This window comes from Lemur catta, chromosome 5 (assembly GCF_020740605.2).
Source record: "Lemur catta isolate mLemCat1 chromosome 5, mLemCat1.pri, whole genome shotgun sequence".
Classification (NCBI taxonomy): Eukaryota; Metazoa; Chordata; class Mammalia; order Primates; family Lemuridae; genus Lemur; species Lemur catta.
The window spans coordinates 112,782,329-112,800,426 of NC_059132.1; the positions used below are offsets into that span (position 1 = coordinate 112,782,329).

Genomic DNA, 18,098 nt, shown 5'->3' on the forward strand with positions numbered 1-18,098 from the left:
TCTTACATGTTAATCCTTTCTTATTTTGTCTTCAACAATAGCAAACAGCTGATTTCAGAATTTAGAAAAATAAATGGATAATCAGGTACTTTAATTCAATAATTAGATAACAATTGAAGAAAATAATTCTATTTAATCCCATTTGGGTGTTAAGTTTCTCAGCTGTCTTCTCGTTACTTTTTCTTTTCCCGAGATTGCGCAGTCTGGGCGTGTGGTGGGCAGCGTGGGGTGAAAAGTGGGCTTCGCCCTGCTGGGGGCTGATTGCCTGGGGTCTGCCCTGGCCTTCCCGCGCCCCCCGGCCCTCTCATGGGCTTTGGTGGCAGGTTCACCCCCCTCTCCCATCCAGGCCAGCCCAGTGGCTCTCAGGTCAGTGACTGTGCCGCACAGGAGCTGCAGGTGGCCTTGAAGCCCAGCCCTGGGGTCCTTCCTGCCGAGCGGTATAGCCCCAGGGCTGCTAAGATGTGTGTGTCTGCAGTGGCCTCTGTGTCACGGTCCAAACGTGGGGTCAGAAGATCCCATCTGCCCTGTGGTTCACCCTCACTCCCCTCCGCAGTGCCCAAGGTTGGGCTGGAGCGAGGAGAGGGAGCTGGGGACCCAGGTTCCACTGCTTTGCTGTGACTTCTGCCATCTCCCCTCTGTCTTCCCCTCATTTACTCCCAGACAGAAAAAAAAAAAAAATGGGAAGATTTTATTTTATTCTTCCTTTGTTCATAGTTTTTCTCTACTACATCTCAGCCTAAGAGAGATCTATTCCACACCACAGGATAATCCTATGATCTCTCGGGCTTGTCGACAGCTTAAGTAGGGACAGCAGTGGTGTAACAAGAACCTAGGAAACACTTTTCCCCAGCTGGATTCCTCAGAATGATTAAATTTGCAAGTTCAAAATCACAAATGTTCTTGCTCCTTCTTCTTGCATCTCCTGGTGACATATCTCTGTTTCGTCACAGGAAAATTATACACAGCAGAGTGAAGGTTTTGTGTCCTGAGAGGTAATGGAGCAATGCAAATAACCATTTCCAAGTGGTGTGTGTGTAAGTTTTAAAGTTGAACAGTGATACGCAGCAATATTGTATCCTCTTAACTTTATTTCATCAGTGACCAATCCTAAAGTACATTAGAATTTCATGTTTCAGTTTCATTATTGTATGGTATTTTTCTAATTATTTTCTATTCATTTTCTAATAGCTGAGTCAGAAAAATAGATTTCAAGTAATTAATATCAAAAACTACTTATAGTGTTAACATCTTAGTCATTTGTTTCTGTTGATACCATTATATTTTATATCATGGGGGCACATCTTGTGATTATATAGGTTTTCATGTGGTCTCTAAAATTGGATTCTGCTATAATGATTTAGTCAAGCCTAATCGAATCCTATTGTATCGTCAATTTATGACTCTAGGAAAGTGACTACAGATACTTTTTGAATATTTTGAATATTTGGATAAGTACCTTAGTCAACAAAAATTCCCAATGTCTTTAGATTTCTAAATTAGGCACTTTGGGATTTTAGCCTGCCAGATATGGCGAACAATTAATTTGATAGAACAGTGCTAAAGATGCAGTGCTTTAGTAAATAGCAATTAGAAATTTTCGTTTGCACCCGAGTAAATTACAGATTAGAATGTCTAAGGCATAAGCTGCCTGGAAGGGCTGTGAGTGTAGTAAAAATAGTGGGTTTTTGCACAGATAGTGATCAATTTTCCATTTTATAAAGGAAATGCTATTAGTATTTACCACTATAAGAAATTTAGAAGACAATATGATGTATTGAAAAAGAAAAAGAGTGATAGAGAACTAATGAGAATGGTATTTCACAATCTTCATCAGTATTTTAACTGGAGTAGAACAGCAGTAGAATAAAATTCAGATTTTTCATTAACTTTGATTTGTCAATGTAGTAGTGGTCAATTGCATTTAATAAACATTTATAAGATAGGATGTAATTGAAATAAAAAACTATGGTATTTTGATACCTATTTATTACAAAATAAATCAATCCAGCAATTGCATCTGAATCTGCTAATAGGTAGACCTCACATTTAATGTTTACAGTGGGGAGACCAGAGTTAGAGTGATAGGTTTTGCATAACTAAAGTGGTAGTGAGGTTTGAAGGTAGGAAAGTCACTCCAAAGACTTGCTGCATTTAATTACTTTTAGCACCACAAAATGGGCTGTCAAAAGACTAATTAACTATCAGACTCTATTAGCTCTATTTTCTATGCCGCTCACTTGCAAAGGCTTTCATTATGACACCTGGCAAGTTCAAAAAATTCCCTAGAAAACCACTTCTTCCTGCAGCTTTATAGCGTAGAGTCATAGCAGCATGACCTGTTGTGAGAACAACAAAAACACATTTAATGTTTCATTGTTAAACTATTAAGAAAATTTTAAAAATCATGTTGTAGTTACTTGTCTGTTGGTTTTATGTGATGACCCACAGTTAAGCTTAAAGAAACATTTTAGCAAGTGAATGGAGTGTATGTGTTATGATTTCACTATTTAGTGATGTGATTTTTCCAAAATTCTTCTAGAATTGCAATACAACTCTCAATTTCACAGTTCACCTGCTCTTACATCACAAAAAAATGTCCAGCTGATTCTTCGTTTTCTTGATTTTTTTCCCCAGGCACTAACAAGCTCTCTCATCACCTAGATATGCTTTATGTTGCCAACTGAAATTCAAGAGAAGGGAATGTTTGCTTATATGATTCCTGTAATAGTGGCAGATATATGTGCCGCAATACAAAACTTTGACGATAAAAATATTGCAATATCCAGGAAGTAAAGGCAAACTGAATTTTATGTGTATAAAACACGTTTTCAGCTCATATGAGGAAAGTTACACATTTGCATATATAATCCCAATAATTTTTAAAAGTTGGCAACTTCACTCTAAATAAATTATATAACAGCTTCCTCTATTCACTGATATTCTCGGTTACGTACATTATTTTCTTTTAGATTTTCATCTTTAATTACTAAAGGGCAGCCCCAAATAATTACTGGTCAAATTAATTTGAATAGCAATTGCCTAATTTTTTTCCTGTTCCTTAGCTATTCATCCCAACCTTGAATGCCACTCACTGAAATGTAAAATGAACTGGATTTTAAAACAATGAATGGAGAGTATAAAAAGATTTTTATTTAAAATATACATCAAACAAGATTAAAATGAGGAAATGATGGGGAAGAAGAAATAAAGCACACATGTAAAACGGTGAGCATGTCATCACGCGTGTGATGCGTGTGCAGTTGTTAACAGCGTGCCTGACATTTGACCCTGAACTTGTTGGTGGGTAAACGTAGGAAGGACTGTCATTACTATTTATAAGGTTGATGGCGTTCCAAAGAGACTGAATTCACTGAAAGCAATAGTTTTTTCCATGTATTTGTTTATTAGAAAGCCAACAATAAAATGTTTATTGTTGTTGGCTATATATTAATATTTTGTATTCTCCGGTAGATATGAGGTGTATTTTATAAAGGAAAAAAGGAACAAAAGACATTTTACAAGAGGAGTTGGCACATAAGCAAAATTTACTTGGTTTGGTTAAAGAGATAAATGTAACAATTTATCTAAATTAATAATTCATTTTAAGGGGAGAACTTGCTTAAAAAGTTAAGATTGTGTAACAACATCATCATACAATCCCTAAATATGTAAGATTTGTATATTCAGATACTCTACCATACCCTTTTATGGTACAATTTTTATGGCTTCATGCTAATATTACCTCTAAAAATATATTTTTATATATTGCTAAGAGGAATAGTAAATGTTCTATTACTACTTAATCATGTTATATTTGGAAATTAAGTATTATGGAAGTATATATTTGTATTATAATAGGATTAAAATGCTCCAGGAATTACATATAAAACATTATCAGTGGAATATCAATCTTCCTAAAATTGTTTATGATATACTACATTTGTAAAAATTAGGTACTTTTAAAATGTTGATATTTAAACCTTCAAATTTGTATAGAAAGATGTTATTTTTAGATATAAAACGATGTTGCTATTATAATACTAATAGACTGCTGCTACTTCTCAAGCTCAAAAAGCAAATACATTTATATTTTTAAAATGTATCTTCACTAAATGTCCTCTCACCCTTCCCAATTTCTATTAACCTTATGCATATTAATACTTCATTAACAGCGGTAATTTTTTTTAAACTTTTCCCTTTCAACAACACTTAGGTGCATGTTTGCAAAAAGATTAGCTTTCTTACATAAATGTTCTTAAAACAAAATGAAGTTGTCAAGCAGGTACCTTAACTGATATTTAGAGCTCCCAATGCCTAGTCATTAGACTTTGGCCAAGGCTAATATTCGTCATTACGCTCGGGCCTGGCCCCTCCACCCGCTAGGGGAGGCACGCTGGTGACAGGAGCCCCCTCTGTGAGCTCTGAGAGGTTCCCTTTCACACAGGTGTGCTTGTCACACATTTAAACTTTTTTATTTTAACTTTATAAAGCCTAGTCAATACCCGTCTTAACATGGAAGAAGAAGAGGGTCACCTAAAGTTATAATAAAGGGCATTTTAGTTTTCCATAGGCCTTTGTATTCTAAACCATATAACTAACCTCTTGGAAGCCAGACATTTTAAGCTTTCACAGGGCTTACAGTAAGGACTGTCTTATTGCTTAAATGAGATTATAGTCAGGCCCCCAGTATAGACTGGTTCTGCTTCTGGTGGATTCAACCAACCATAGATAAAAATTTTTGAAAAAAAAAATACAAAAATGGAAAATAGTACAAACAAAAAAGCAATACAGTGTAACAGCTATTAACATAGCATTTACTTTGCATTATGTGTTATAAGTGATCTAGAGATGATTTAAAGCATACAAGAGGGTGTGTGTAGGTTACATGCAAATGTTGTGCCATTTTAGGTAAGGGTCCTGAGCATCAGTAGATTTTGGAATCCTTGGGTGTCCTGGACCCAATTCTCCACGGATACCTGGGGACCACTGCACATGTATTGTATTGGCCATGCACTAATGGAGCCCAAGCCAGGGTATTAATGTTTCCTTGATCTGCATTAAGTCTGCGAATCGCTGAGAACTGAGCGATAGTGCTAGAGCGGATGCAACGTGGATGGAGCACTGGGAAGGAGGCTGTGGTGATGGAGAACATGCTTGTGAACTCTAGCGATGACTACAGCAAAACCTCCCCTGGAGTACGCCTGCAGGGAAAGGAATCTCTGCACAGAGGACGACAGCATCTTCCCAAGGAACCCGTGGTGCGAGCACGGCGGCACACGGTAGTGCCGAGTGGTAGGAGACTCAGCGGGTGTGAGAAGGGCAACGCTGGGGTAGCCACTGGCCTGGGAAACAAAGCCCCCGTCTAGAAAAGGGCCTGTGGAAAGAAGCAGATTTAAAGAAGAACATAGAATACATATTTTACAACTAGCTAAAAATTAATGAACAGATGGAATAAAGGGTTTCCCAGAATCTGTACTTTGCATTAAAATGGTAGTGCTTTAATATTAAATGTAAAAATCAGGTTAAATATTAAATAGATGACTTACAGGCTTTGTTGAATGATTTTCTCAGTTGGGGAATTTTCAGAGCACAGTTTTAGGTCCTAAGTAATTGTACATGGAACTGATCTGTTAGAGAGAGAAGCACATGGAACCGTAGGAAGGAACTCTCAGAAGAAAACCAGACCAAGATACTCTGGTACTATTTAATATTATTGTCTTTTCTGCTTGTCTTACTGTATAGTGTGTGTGTGTGTGTGTGTGTGTGTGTGTGTATTTAAATTTTATTTTATTATTTTTTTATTTCAGCATATTACGAGGGTACAAATATTTAGGTTACATGTATTGCCTTTGCCTCACCCAAGTCAGAGCTACAAATGTGTCCATCCCCCAGACAGAGCACACTGCACCCATTAGGTGTGAATATACCCATCCTCTCCTCCCCCTCCCACCTGCCCAACACCTGATGACTGTTCTTACTATATGTGCACTTAAGTGCTGATGAGTTAATGCCAATTTGATGGTGAGTACATGTGGTGCTCATTTTTCCATTCTTGTGATACTTCCCTTAGTAGAGTGGGCTCCAGCTCTATCCAGGATAACACAAGAGGTGCTATATCACCATTGTTTTTTGTGACTGAGTAGAACTCCATGGTGTATATATACCAAATTTTATTAATCCACTCATGTATTGATGGGCACTTGGGTTGTTTCCATGTCTTTGCAATTGTGAATTGTGCTGTTATAAACATTCTAGTGCAGATGTCTTTTTTATAGAATGTCTTTTGTTCCTTTGAGTAGATGCCCAGTAGTAGGATTGCTGGACCAAATTATAGTTCTGTTATCATTATTATTATTATTATTATTATTTCCATATTACTTTCCATAGTGGTTGTGCTAACTTGCAGTCCCACCAGCAGTGTATGGGAAGCATTGGCCTATGGTTGGTTTGTGAAAAAATAGCCCTGAGATTGGAAATGTTTGCCTCTTCCATGAGTAGAGCAGTGTATGAGTGTTCTTATCTCTCCGCATCCACACCAACATTTGTTGTTTTGGGACTTTTTGATAAAGGCCATTCTCACTGGAGTTAGGTGATAAATCGCTATGTTTTGATTTGTATTTCTATGATGATTAGAGATGCTGAGCATTTTTTCCTGTGTTTGTTGGCCATTAGTCTGTCTTCTTTTGAAAAGTTTCTGTTCATGTCCTTTGCCCACTTTTTGATAGGGTGGTTTCATTTTTTTCTTGCTGATTTTTCTGAGTAATATTATTTCAGAAAATGTTTTTATCTATTTATTCTGTGTTATGGAGAATATGAAGTAAGCTGACCACAGGACATTGGTCCAGCTACTCTCAGTCTCACTGGAAGCTGGGCCACCCCATCCTAACTTCCCAACAGGCTGCTGCCCTGTATCGGGCCTTGGCCCAGGGTTGGGGACGGCTGTTGAAAGGACACTGAAATTCTAAGGTCTAAGGACTTTCTGATCATCTCTGGTTAAGAGTAGGGGTTTGCACAGGAACGTAAAGGGACTGTGAGTGTGAGACTTATTGTGCTTCCTGCAGAGATGGGAAAGAGGGAGATGAATCCAAGAAAATCACTGTTCATTATTCTGTTGCCAGCATGAGAAAAACTGAGAGATGGTGCTTACGTTCTCTTCTCCGACCAAAAATGGGTTTTGGCAAGAGGATAGGATAGTTGGCCATAAAAATAGGTTTTTCTTCTTTCCTTTATTTACAATATGCCATCAAACTAAGCATCTTAAAAATCTAACTAGATTACAAGACTATTAATATTTTTAATAATTTCCATTCTTTACGGTGACCACTGAAGAGCCATCTTCCCCCTAACCCCTCCTTGGAATGCTAAGTCCAAATATCCAGGTGACTGCTGAGTGTCACCATCAAGATGTCACCACAGGCATTTCGTAAATACACACACAAGTAAACTTGTTGTATTTTCTTTTTCCTTGCCACCAATATATCTTATTTCTCGTTAGATGGTGCCACCAGTAACCATTTCTTTTATTTCTGAAAAACTTTCTCCTCATATCCAATCAATAATTGAGTCATGTTGAATATGTGCCCTTTATGTCTTTAAAATGTATCTCTTTCTCTCCATCTTAATGCCCAGCTCCCTTCGATGAAATTTCTACTCTTTATCTCCCACTTTGCTAGTTTTCCTGTCTTAATCACATATACTTCAGATCACAGATCATCTCCAAATTCTTGTGTGTGATCTTTCTTCAATAAAAACCCGATCGTGCCACTCTCCCACCTAAAACAAAACACTTATTTGTTAGTTAGGTCCCCAGGTTAGTTTACGTCACTCAGAAAGACTGTAAGAGATAGAGTGCAGAAAGGGACATGGTCCTCTAAACCGAAGCGCGCTCGCTGAGATCTTTCCAGACATGGTGTCACTGGGTGCTTGAGAGAAAGGTCAGAACGAGACGTCACACTGGAAACGGGGCAGAGGGGACAGCAGCAGGGGGCGATGGCGGGTTGATGCCAGACTCTCTCAGGCACAGGATTGACTCTAATCCGTGGGCTTCGGCCAAGCGGAATTTGGTTGTGTTATTGTTATGATTTCAAGAATGAAATCTTAGGCATCTGTATTTACAGCATGTGATGTTTTGCAGTTTTTAAGCTGCCAACAATGAGAGTTTTACGAAACGGAACAGATGGTTGAAACCACATGCACAGAAAGTGCCCCTTTTTGTCACTGTAGATTCTGCCTCTGATTCTTTATGTTCACTTTCCCCTGTTGTATCTTCTACCTCGTGATCGCCGGTGCTGCTCATTTATTTGATCATTCCTGTAGAATTGTATGTGAAATTTTCTCGCTGTATCGTTTTCATGTGTTAAACGTGTTCTGATAATCCCCTCTCACTGTTCCACAGCTTGTGAGTTCCGATTGCTCTTCTTAAAGAGACACAACGTGAGAGGGTCATGGAACTTTTCAAAATTATCTAATGTAGATCCTTTTTTGTTATTGTGTATTTGTCTGTTGTATAATAAGAGGTCATAGTTTTCAAGTACAGTGGTTCAAAGAGAGTATTTTTTCATTAATGATGCTTTAAACTGTGATAGTATAATGAGAATGTTGTAGAAATTTTAATTTTTATAGTGAACTAAGTATATTCAATATTTTATAGAAAATAGTATAGCTTATTTTAATTTTTAAAGCTATGTTTAAATACATGAAACTATAATTAATCTAATAATTGTTTATTAAAAAACTTTAGTACAAAAAATTTGAAACATTTGTGTTCTAAATAGATGCATTTAATGTCTTGATCATTTTATTATGGAATAATATATTAGTTAATATTTCATCATTATATATAGCATCATTCTTTATTTTAAATCTTATGCTTATTTAAAATCTCAAGAGTTTTATAGAAATATACTTGGTATTTTTAAAACAATAAAATGTGTTTATATATGTGCGTATTTATAGTTTACATACATATTTTAATAATTCATTGATTTTCAAGACATATTCGCCTTATATAGGCTAGTGACTAAATATACTTAAAATCACCACATTCATAAAGCTAAATTTGATTTATAAACAAGCGTGAGTTTGCCGTAGATTTAAGATCTAAAAAATATTAGGTCAAGTCCACGTTTTATGCCCAGTAGACAGAACCGTGGCCCTTTCAGATACTTCTGCATATTCCAAACGCACATTCTTCTGGCTCCATCTTTCTCCATGCACTGAATTTTTTTCAGTTTGCCATATTCCATTATTTCTTTCTCTCGATTTTGCCAGGTACCAAAACTGGACACTCAGGGCCCTTTCCTTATTTGTGTCAACTCCCCCTCTGGCTCCCCCCATCAATAAATCCCAACAGAATGTCACAGACCATAACCAGTAATGACACCAATCACAGCATTATCCACAGTAGCCAAAAGGAAGGAACAACCAAAATGCCTGTCTGCCAGTGAATAGATAAGTAAAATGTGGCATGTCCATAGAATGGAATATTATCCGGCAAATATAAAGGAATGAAGTAGCCAATCATGCTACAACATGAACCTCATAAACATTGTGCCCAGTGAAATAAGCCAGTCATAAAATACCACGTATTTTATTTATTCAATTCATGTGAAATGTCCAGAATAGGCAAGTCTCTAGAAGCAGAAATTAGATTAGCGGTTGCCTAGTACTAGTTGGGGTTAGCGGAGAAATCTTAGGAGGTGATAACTAGAGGATATGTTTGGGTTTTTATGGTGATGAAAATATTCTAAATTTGTGGTGATAAGTTTACAATTGTAAATATACTAAAAACCATTGATTATAAGCTTTAAATGTGTGCATTGTATAGTTTGTGAATTACACATCAATAAAGCTCTTATTACAAAACCTGTCAACGTATCACAGTCTTTGTGCCGGCAGCCAGCAAGACAGAGGTTTGTCTGAAGAAATAATTGTCCAGATGCGATGCACAGTCTAAGCTGCAGCACCTCAGTTCTCACTGTGCCGCACTCAGCCAGCCCCCCAAGTACAGCTCTAGGCTTTTCTTGAATATCCAAAGACTCACGAATGTCCGCTGACATCATTCTGTTTCTCTACCCGCCAGCCTCTCTCTAGGGAAAGCAGAAGCGTGGATTATAGTTTCCTACTGTTATAAAATATTGCAGTAACACACTCCAACTTTATTTCTTCACCTTTACTTCGTGGCCGGTAGTAGCAACTATAGACAATTTTGGTCTTAAAGTTTCTGTTTTGATTACACATTTTCTGCTCTTGGAGGTAGGTGCATATCGGCCTCTGAAAGGAGTGGATGAGACTAAACTGCAACTGAGCTATGTATGTCTCAACAGAGGAAGAATGTAAAAGCCTTATGGCTAAATGCTGTGTAAATGGCTTGATCCAATTGCATTTGCTGAGCTTAGATGCCTCCATTTTACTGAAGCTTATTTTAATATTTTCTGTGCAACTTTTTTTTTTTTTTTAGCTTTAGATCCAGCTAAAGATCCGTGCTTAAAGATGAAATGTAGCCGTCATAAAGTGTGCATCGCTCAAGACCCCCAGACCGCAGTCTGCGTTAGTCACCGGAGGCTGACGCACAGGTAAACATTGTTGAATTCAATTCCACTGACTGAGCAGTGCTCCTTTCCAGGACTAGCTGCCGGGTATAAATATTTGGCAGTGCCTGCTAATCTTCTATGCAGAGCTTTATTAAAACAGTTTCGGAAGCTTGGCTAATACAATTATGATCCACTTGGGTTAAACATCGTCATCAGTTAGGATTACTGCTTGTAGAATTCTAGACATATGTTATTAAATAAAGCAGGTCTTGTAAAGATAAGATTAAAATGTTATATCTTGATATTTGTGCTTTTGCAAGTTTGAGAAACAAGTACAGCTTGGATGCCCTCTAAATATTTCTGTTTATGGACACTCAGACATCTCTGTTTCCCTCAGCAGAGAGTTAGAAACAAAGTTTAAGGAGAAAAATGAATTGGTTGATGTTTATAAAAAGAAATTGAAAGTCACAAAATAGAGATCTGGGGCTGGGGTACGTCTGGACACCTGCTTTCGGAAGCCCTGGTGCCCGCGGTCCTGGCATTCCTTCCTAGAGGCTGGTGCAGAATTCCCAGAGAGGAAGGAAGGAATCCAGGTGTCTTGCAGAACGATCAGAACTGCCGTCTGTAAGGCAGGCTGCGTTTCGAGGAGGAGCAGTAGTTGGAAATAGCCTTTGCAGTTTGGTGCTCAGCCTTAAGGATTGGAACGTGACACAATCCAAAGTGAAGCAAATAGGTATATTCGTTTCTTTCATGACGTTTTAAGGTCATTTTCCTTGAGAGAACATTCTTCTCTATGGCAGTGGACCTAATACATATATTGCTTTTAAATCAAATGAGCAAGGAAATGTTGCTATTCGGGTATTCTCAGAGAATAATTGGATTTTTGGCTTTAGTGTAATTGCATATAAATTCTATTATTCAAATACACCAACAATCAGAGAATAAGAATGTCAGAGAATGAAAACTTAAGTAGCATTTCTAGAAAACAGCAAATATCAAAGTTACATTGATGTTCCGTGTTAATGTAAGAGCACATATACCTAACACCCTCTTTGACATGCCGAACGGATAGCGCAAGCATTTATTCCGTGACGCTGAGTCTACAGCAGCAGATTTCGAGTTCCAAGGCAGGTTGATGCCACAAAAGCAGAGGGTTTGGGAAGGTGCTCACTCAGCACCTGGAGTCCTGGCGTATCGGTGGTGTCCTTGGGGAAGTGTGGGAGAGGGAAGGGGAAAGAAAACAACAATTCAGAGACACAAAGAGTGAAAGATCTCTTGGAAATCATTATTTCATAAAGTCAGTGTACCAAAAATGACTTTATTTCATAAAGTCAATCAGCAACATGGCCCCAGTCAGTCATGACTGTGATGTCACTTTTACAAAGGGATAACAAAATTGGGGGGGTGGTCAAAAACTTATTTTTCTATTTATTTCCTCGGGATTTTAAATTTCTTGGAATTCCTGTTAATTAATCGTCATATTTTACAATTATTAGTATGTGAATGTGTGCATGTGGGGGGAGTGAACATTTTTACTTGGGGAATCAATCAGAGCCTGATGTTGAAAGCAATTCGTGTATGAGCTCTCACCTGAGTTGCAGAGATTAAGCCAATTCATTTCCTATAAAAGCAGGACCTGTTTTATAGCAGGTTCCAGGGTCCCTGGGGAAGAGTCCCGTCTACACACACGTAACACCGTGGAAGAGGCTCATCTGCTATTTCCTCCCAGGCCCCCAAGCCCCACCAGAGGGCAGCTGGAGGCCTCACCGTCGCTGTCACGCCGTGGCAGAGACTCACTTGTTTGGACGCGTGCTGGGGCCTGACGCTGGGAGAGGCTGAGGCAACCGACTCAGGATCACAAAGCCAGGAATTTTCGGAGCGTTAGTTCCGATCTGTATTTACTTACCCCAGAGTTTATGCTTTTTACAGCTTTGCTTTCTCACTGCTTCTCTGACATTATTAAACAGAGACTTAAACAACAGGAAAAAAAACAACAGAAACCTTCCTTAACATGACAAAAACGATCAAAAGCCAGTAACCAGACGTCCTTACTCTGTGCAGCTGAAGCATGTGGCCTGGAGAACACTGATGGCTTCGCCCTGGCACAGGGCGGGCGGTAGGGTGGACAGATGCGCACTTTGCGGGGGACTCCAGCGTTTGGTGTGAATAGTGTTTAGTCCTGTCCTATTTCTGAGAGAGACTGTTTAAAAACGTGCACCCAGTCCACACTATACTCAATAAATAAATAACTAGTTTGCAACAAACTGATTTTAAGATTAATATTTGATACGCTTTAGCTGCCTTGAGCGTGTCGGTACATAGCGAAGTTTACACAACACCTAAGGGAAAGAGCTTTTTGCCAAGCAGCCTGACCAGTAGAGACGGCCGATATAAACCGCCTAGATCTTAGACTTGAGGATTGTGTGTGTATTTTGGGGGTGGTCAGAGAAAGCAGAGAAAGAGGGTTTAATTAATCAATTTTGTCCATTTATTGATACATAATATAGATTAGAAATAGCTACTTTTCTTCCGTTTAAAGGGACAACTTATTTTTCTTGTTTGATCTCATAAATGACAAAGGAAATAGAACCTGCTGCTTGTTTCTTCAGGGGAATCCTGTTTACCAAATAGGCCTTTTCAAGTTCCTCTGCCCAAACTAGATGTCACACCCACTTCTGCATCACCTTGGAACCTTGAACTTCTCATCTCACAGTTGTAATAGCTTGTCCACTTTAATCTCCTTCAACTGACTGAAAGTTCCACGAAGGAGGGTCTATGTCTTGTCCACTGCTTTATGCTCAGATCCTGGCATTTGAGTTCAGTAAAACAGCTATTGCAGAACATTTAGGGAGGAAAATTTTGAGAAAAGAGTTTGACCGATTGCAATGATTTCTCTGGATAAGCTAGCTCTAAACTTTGTTGTCTGTGTGCCTGGTGCATATTTGTTGAAAGTGAATTAGGAAGGGTGTAGAAAGTCAGTCAACAAATATTTTTAAATAAAGGTATTGGGAGAATGAACGAATGCAGGAGTTGCAGAATACAAAGGAGAGGAGGATATAAAATATGCAGTGAGTGGTGGTCTGTAATAATCAGTTTAAGAAACTTGCAGGCCCTTGGCTTGGATTTGTGAATAATTGAAATGATTCGTAAACGTCTCCAGCGTGAGGCCTATGTTCTCCTGCTAACTCTGTTGCCGCTACCATGGCCAAATAGTTGTATGAACAGTGAGAAAGAACCGGGACTGCAGCGCACTTTTCCAACACGGTAACGTGACAAACTACTTAGACGGTTTAATACAGAATATATGATGAGCTTCCAGGGCTTTGAACAGGATCCACCCTTTCTCTTGTCACACTGGGAAAAAGACCCGCAGATGCCGACAGCTGAGGGGTTTTGCATCACTGTTTTTGCGTGTTGTGAGCAAGAAGCCCGGTGTTTTCCGCGCCCCAGGCCCGTGCAGCTGCAGATAGTTGACTGTTTCCAGATCAGCCTTCCTGGCCCCAGTCAGGGCTGCGGCTGTGGGAAGGAAAAGGCTGGGCACGTCCAGACAGGGCCAGGCGGGAGTTGTTCTGCAGGACAGCACTAGCCACGCTGGCTTCTGCTTCATTTACACTGAAGGATGAAAACAGAACCAAAAAGGAAATGGTTTTGACCCCCTCAGAAGGCATTACACAAAAAAGTCATGAAACTAAGTTAAATGCTACTTATCAAAAATAGATACCAAAAGAAAATTCTTCCTAAAACTCCTCTATTTTAATTATGCACTCTTGAGATTTATGGTTTATAATGACTATACTTAAGAAAACATCCAAATTTGTTTATATGGTTATTAATTGCGTGACTATGATATTTGCGTTTTCGTTGTTCTGATGTTGAAATGTTTAAGATGAGGAGATGCAATCCCAGGGCTTAAGTTACGGTAGAGTCCCAAAAATGTTTGCTGAACTGAATCGAACTTATCATAACTATTTTAATATAATGCTTCTATACTTACGAAAGATTTAACCTCTGTGGGCTACAAATGTATTGACAGGGTCCTCAGGAAGAATGAATCCAGTATCCATTTCACACTTAATACATGCAAAGCTCTTTACTAAGTTCCTTAAATTGATTTCACTTTTACAGCAACCCTACTGCTTTATACTGAGGGTTATTAAGCCCATTTTATAGAAGTAGAGACTGAAGCTCAGAAATTCCAGGTGTTCTGCTTGAGATTAGTTAGATAGAATGATGATAGCGAGAGATTTAAGATTTGAAATCATGTCCTTTTTTAAAAAATAAATATAGTCCTTTTTATAATTATAAATTTTAATTATGTTTATGAACAGATGTTTCTATGTATGAGTACTTAACTATCCATATGTTTTTTTTAGTTAGGATAATGAGGTTTTGGAAACACTTTTAAAATTAATTACATTAAAAATAGTCATAGTACTTTGGGTAGTGAGATAGTATAACGTTATTTGCTTCCCCTTCTTGAAATGCGGATAATGACTCAACTCCATAGTGTTTCCTTTATGTCTGGAGCTTGTGTCTGTGCACACGCATAGGCACACGCACACTCACGCGTGTGAACACACAGTTCACCTCGTCCACCGCCACGGCAGGAGGTGAGATGGATGACAGTCGCCCTGACTGAACTGACGATGGAAGCTGAGACACAGAATTCACTTCACTTGGTCCATCAGCGCCGGGACGTTGTGGTCCTAGGGCCTGTGCTCTCCCTGCGTTGTGCTTCGTGTGACACTTACAATGCATGTTATGTAGATGAGATAGTCTCCTAAGCATTGTAGGATCATTACTTCATCTTGTCTTAAACAACCCTATATTCCTTTTAAAAATATCTGAATATCTATTACATAATCTATAGTTTTTCACCATAGTTTAACAACCACATCCTTTTTCGCTGAACCTGCAGTTCTTGGGTTCTCCTGTTACTCTGTTCTCACTCTCAGGGGGATATAATCCCGCTAACTGCGAATTGCTTGTGAGCAGGAAATTGAATTAATTAGATCAGACCTCTCCATCAGTCAGTGTGACTTGGTCGAGCTTCGGGTTAGGTGTTACGCATTACGAAAACAAACAAAAAAACATGTTTCTCAAGTATAAAAATAAGTCACAACATTGACCTTATTTTGAAGTGCAGAGCGTACCGTATCATTATTGGGACATGTTTCCTCTCCAGGTGAAAATCAGGGACCTGTCGATTAAAGCCCCAAATCCGCCTCTCGGCCCTTTATAACCTGGGCAAGGTGGCTTTACCGCTTCCTCTGCAGCCGCCCCCTGGCACGTCGCAGCCTTGTCCCAGCAGGAAACTCGCTCTGCAGAGAGCACTGCATGTGTCAGAGCAGAGGCTGGAGCCAGAGGGCCTGACTGCACAGTCTGGCCCCACTCTCCTTAGCTGTGTGACCCTGGACAGGTTGCTTAAACTCTCTGTGCTTCAGAGTTTTCCACTGTAAAGTAGGCATTATAAAATGGCACCTTCTGTGATGTTGTTTTAAATATTAATGAGTTAATATGCAAAAACAATTAGAACAGTGCCTCATCTGTTGGCAGGCCTTTTTTTCTAAAAACGCACATTTTATAATTACAAAATATAATGGACATTGGCTATGTCTGTGTTTTTCCCTTTGAAATGTTCTGCCCATTTTTTCTTCTGTTCTTCTGGCAAACACTCCATTTCTGAGGAGGCTTTTAGCATCATGGGAGGCTTTTAGCATCCAAATTCATGGGACAGAATCTGAAGCCAGACTGGCGAGTTTTAAAGTCTGTCTCCATCTCCGTCTCTCCAGAATAACTTTGAGCAAATTAAACCCTCCAAGACTTCTTGTTTATAAGATTAAGGTGATAATTATACTATTTCTCTCCCTCTGTTTTTGTGAGAACTAAAGACCTAACTTATATAAAGCACTTTCCGCAATGTAAGCACTCAATAGACATTAATTATTGAGAAATCTCTATTCAACTTTCCCTCACAGATCTCCCATCCCAAGGTGCGATTAAATACTCTTGTGCCTCTGTGCTCGCAGTACAGTAGACACATGTTTAAATCTGCCCATATCATCATTATTTGTTTGTATGTTTAAAGGCTGCAGTTTTAGTGGTTGAGCCGCAACTGACATAGTATCTGAGAAAATCAGTTGATTCCTGTCGTGATTACGGAGATGGAATTCACAGCTACTGTAGGGAGAAGTAAGGACGCTATCTGGCAGCTCAGAATGGACAGAAAGGGACAGTGGGCCACGTCCGTGCTGGGGGAACGTGAGAGAGCTGCGTAAAGAGAGGTAGCAAGGAAGCAGCGTATCTCAGACAGCGTCAAGAGGACTAGAAAGCTTACTTTGAACGAGATGTTGCCCTTAATGATTTTCTACTTTGTGTCCCTTACCATTGCTCATATCCCCATGCCAAAAAGAAGAGGGGCTTTAGAGCAGAAATTACAAAACGGTGCTGATCCCAGGTGGGCGTTGCGAGCGTCAGTGACTCAGGAGAGTCGCTGGGTATGTGCTGTCCTGCCCGACTTCAGACATATCTGCTGGGTCCCGCCAGGTACCTCCTGTCTCCCCACGGACCTGGAGGCTGGGCGGCTCCTTCTGCTGAGCACAGACCCTCCTCCTGCTTGGAGGAAGGAGATTCTGGGTCGGAGTGGAGCTCTTCCTCAATTCCACTTGCCATGGATAACCGGCTTTGAATTCTGTGTAAAAGATTTTAATTAACGTACCTCTATGGAGATCTCTAACTCTCTTACACGTAGATTTCAGCTGTGAGGACAGGGGTTTGCATCGTGGTTGTAACAGAAGGGGGCAGCTTGAGCAGCCAGCAGGAGACCACGCACCACGGCACGAGGAAGGTGGGGCACCCGGTTGGCAGCACGCTCTGAGCAAGGGACACGAGGAATTCGTGAGCCGTCATCTCTGCCGTCCAGCTCCTGCTTCATGAATGTCTCTTGCACAGGGAAAAGAGCACAAATTAGAAAAAATATTACAACAAAGGAAGATTCAAAAATTGCTTGATGAATGTGGTTTCCAAAGTGGACAGGAAGCTAGTGTAGACCTTGGAAGAGAGGAAAAATTGGATAATTAATGAAGGTGGTTACTTTTAAAAAACTATTTTAGATGGATGATGATATCTCTTAACCAAACATCCTCAAGAGATGAAGATTAAAATGCTCAGGTTCAAAGTCAAATGACATGACTTAGGCTTCTGAATTGTGGGAAGAGAGGTATTAACAATGATAGGTTAAATAGGTGCTTTTTACTTTGGATGAAATATCCCAACCTTTTGTCTATAAGAAAGTTAAAACCAGCTGCGTATTCAGAATAATGATTATTCTAGTTCTTCTAAATGGAATCTATTTTTATATTGTTTTAATTTATTATTTTGAAGGAACTGAGAAAAATAATGATTGTTTATTTGCTAAACATAAAAGGGTAAAAAATAGTATAGAAAGGTGGTATGATGTCTATTTCCAAAATTTTCTTTATTTTTAAAATTTAAACACTTACAGAAATAACATGTGAATAAGCTAACAATGCCATATGATAGAAAAGATACTGCATTTCTCTCTCC

The 18,098-nt window shown here is 39.2% G+C and overlaps 1 protein-coding gene across 1 annotated transcript in view; it reads left to right on the forward strand.

The window, feature by feature from the left end:
- SPOCK3 (SPARC (osteonectin), cwcv and kazal like domains proteoglycan 3) overlaps positions 1 to 18,098 on the forward strand; it is a 237,746-nt gene that overhangs the window by 118,364 nt on the left and 101,284 nt on the right. The window contains exon 5 of the mRNA XM_045550706.1: positions 10,460 to 10,574. Within this exon, the coding sequence (XP_045406662.1) occupies positions 10,460 to 10,574 (115 nt within the window). The remainder of the gene's footprint in view (positions 1 to 10,459; positions 10,575 to 18,098) is intronic.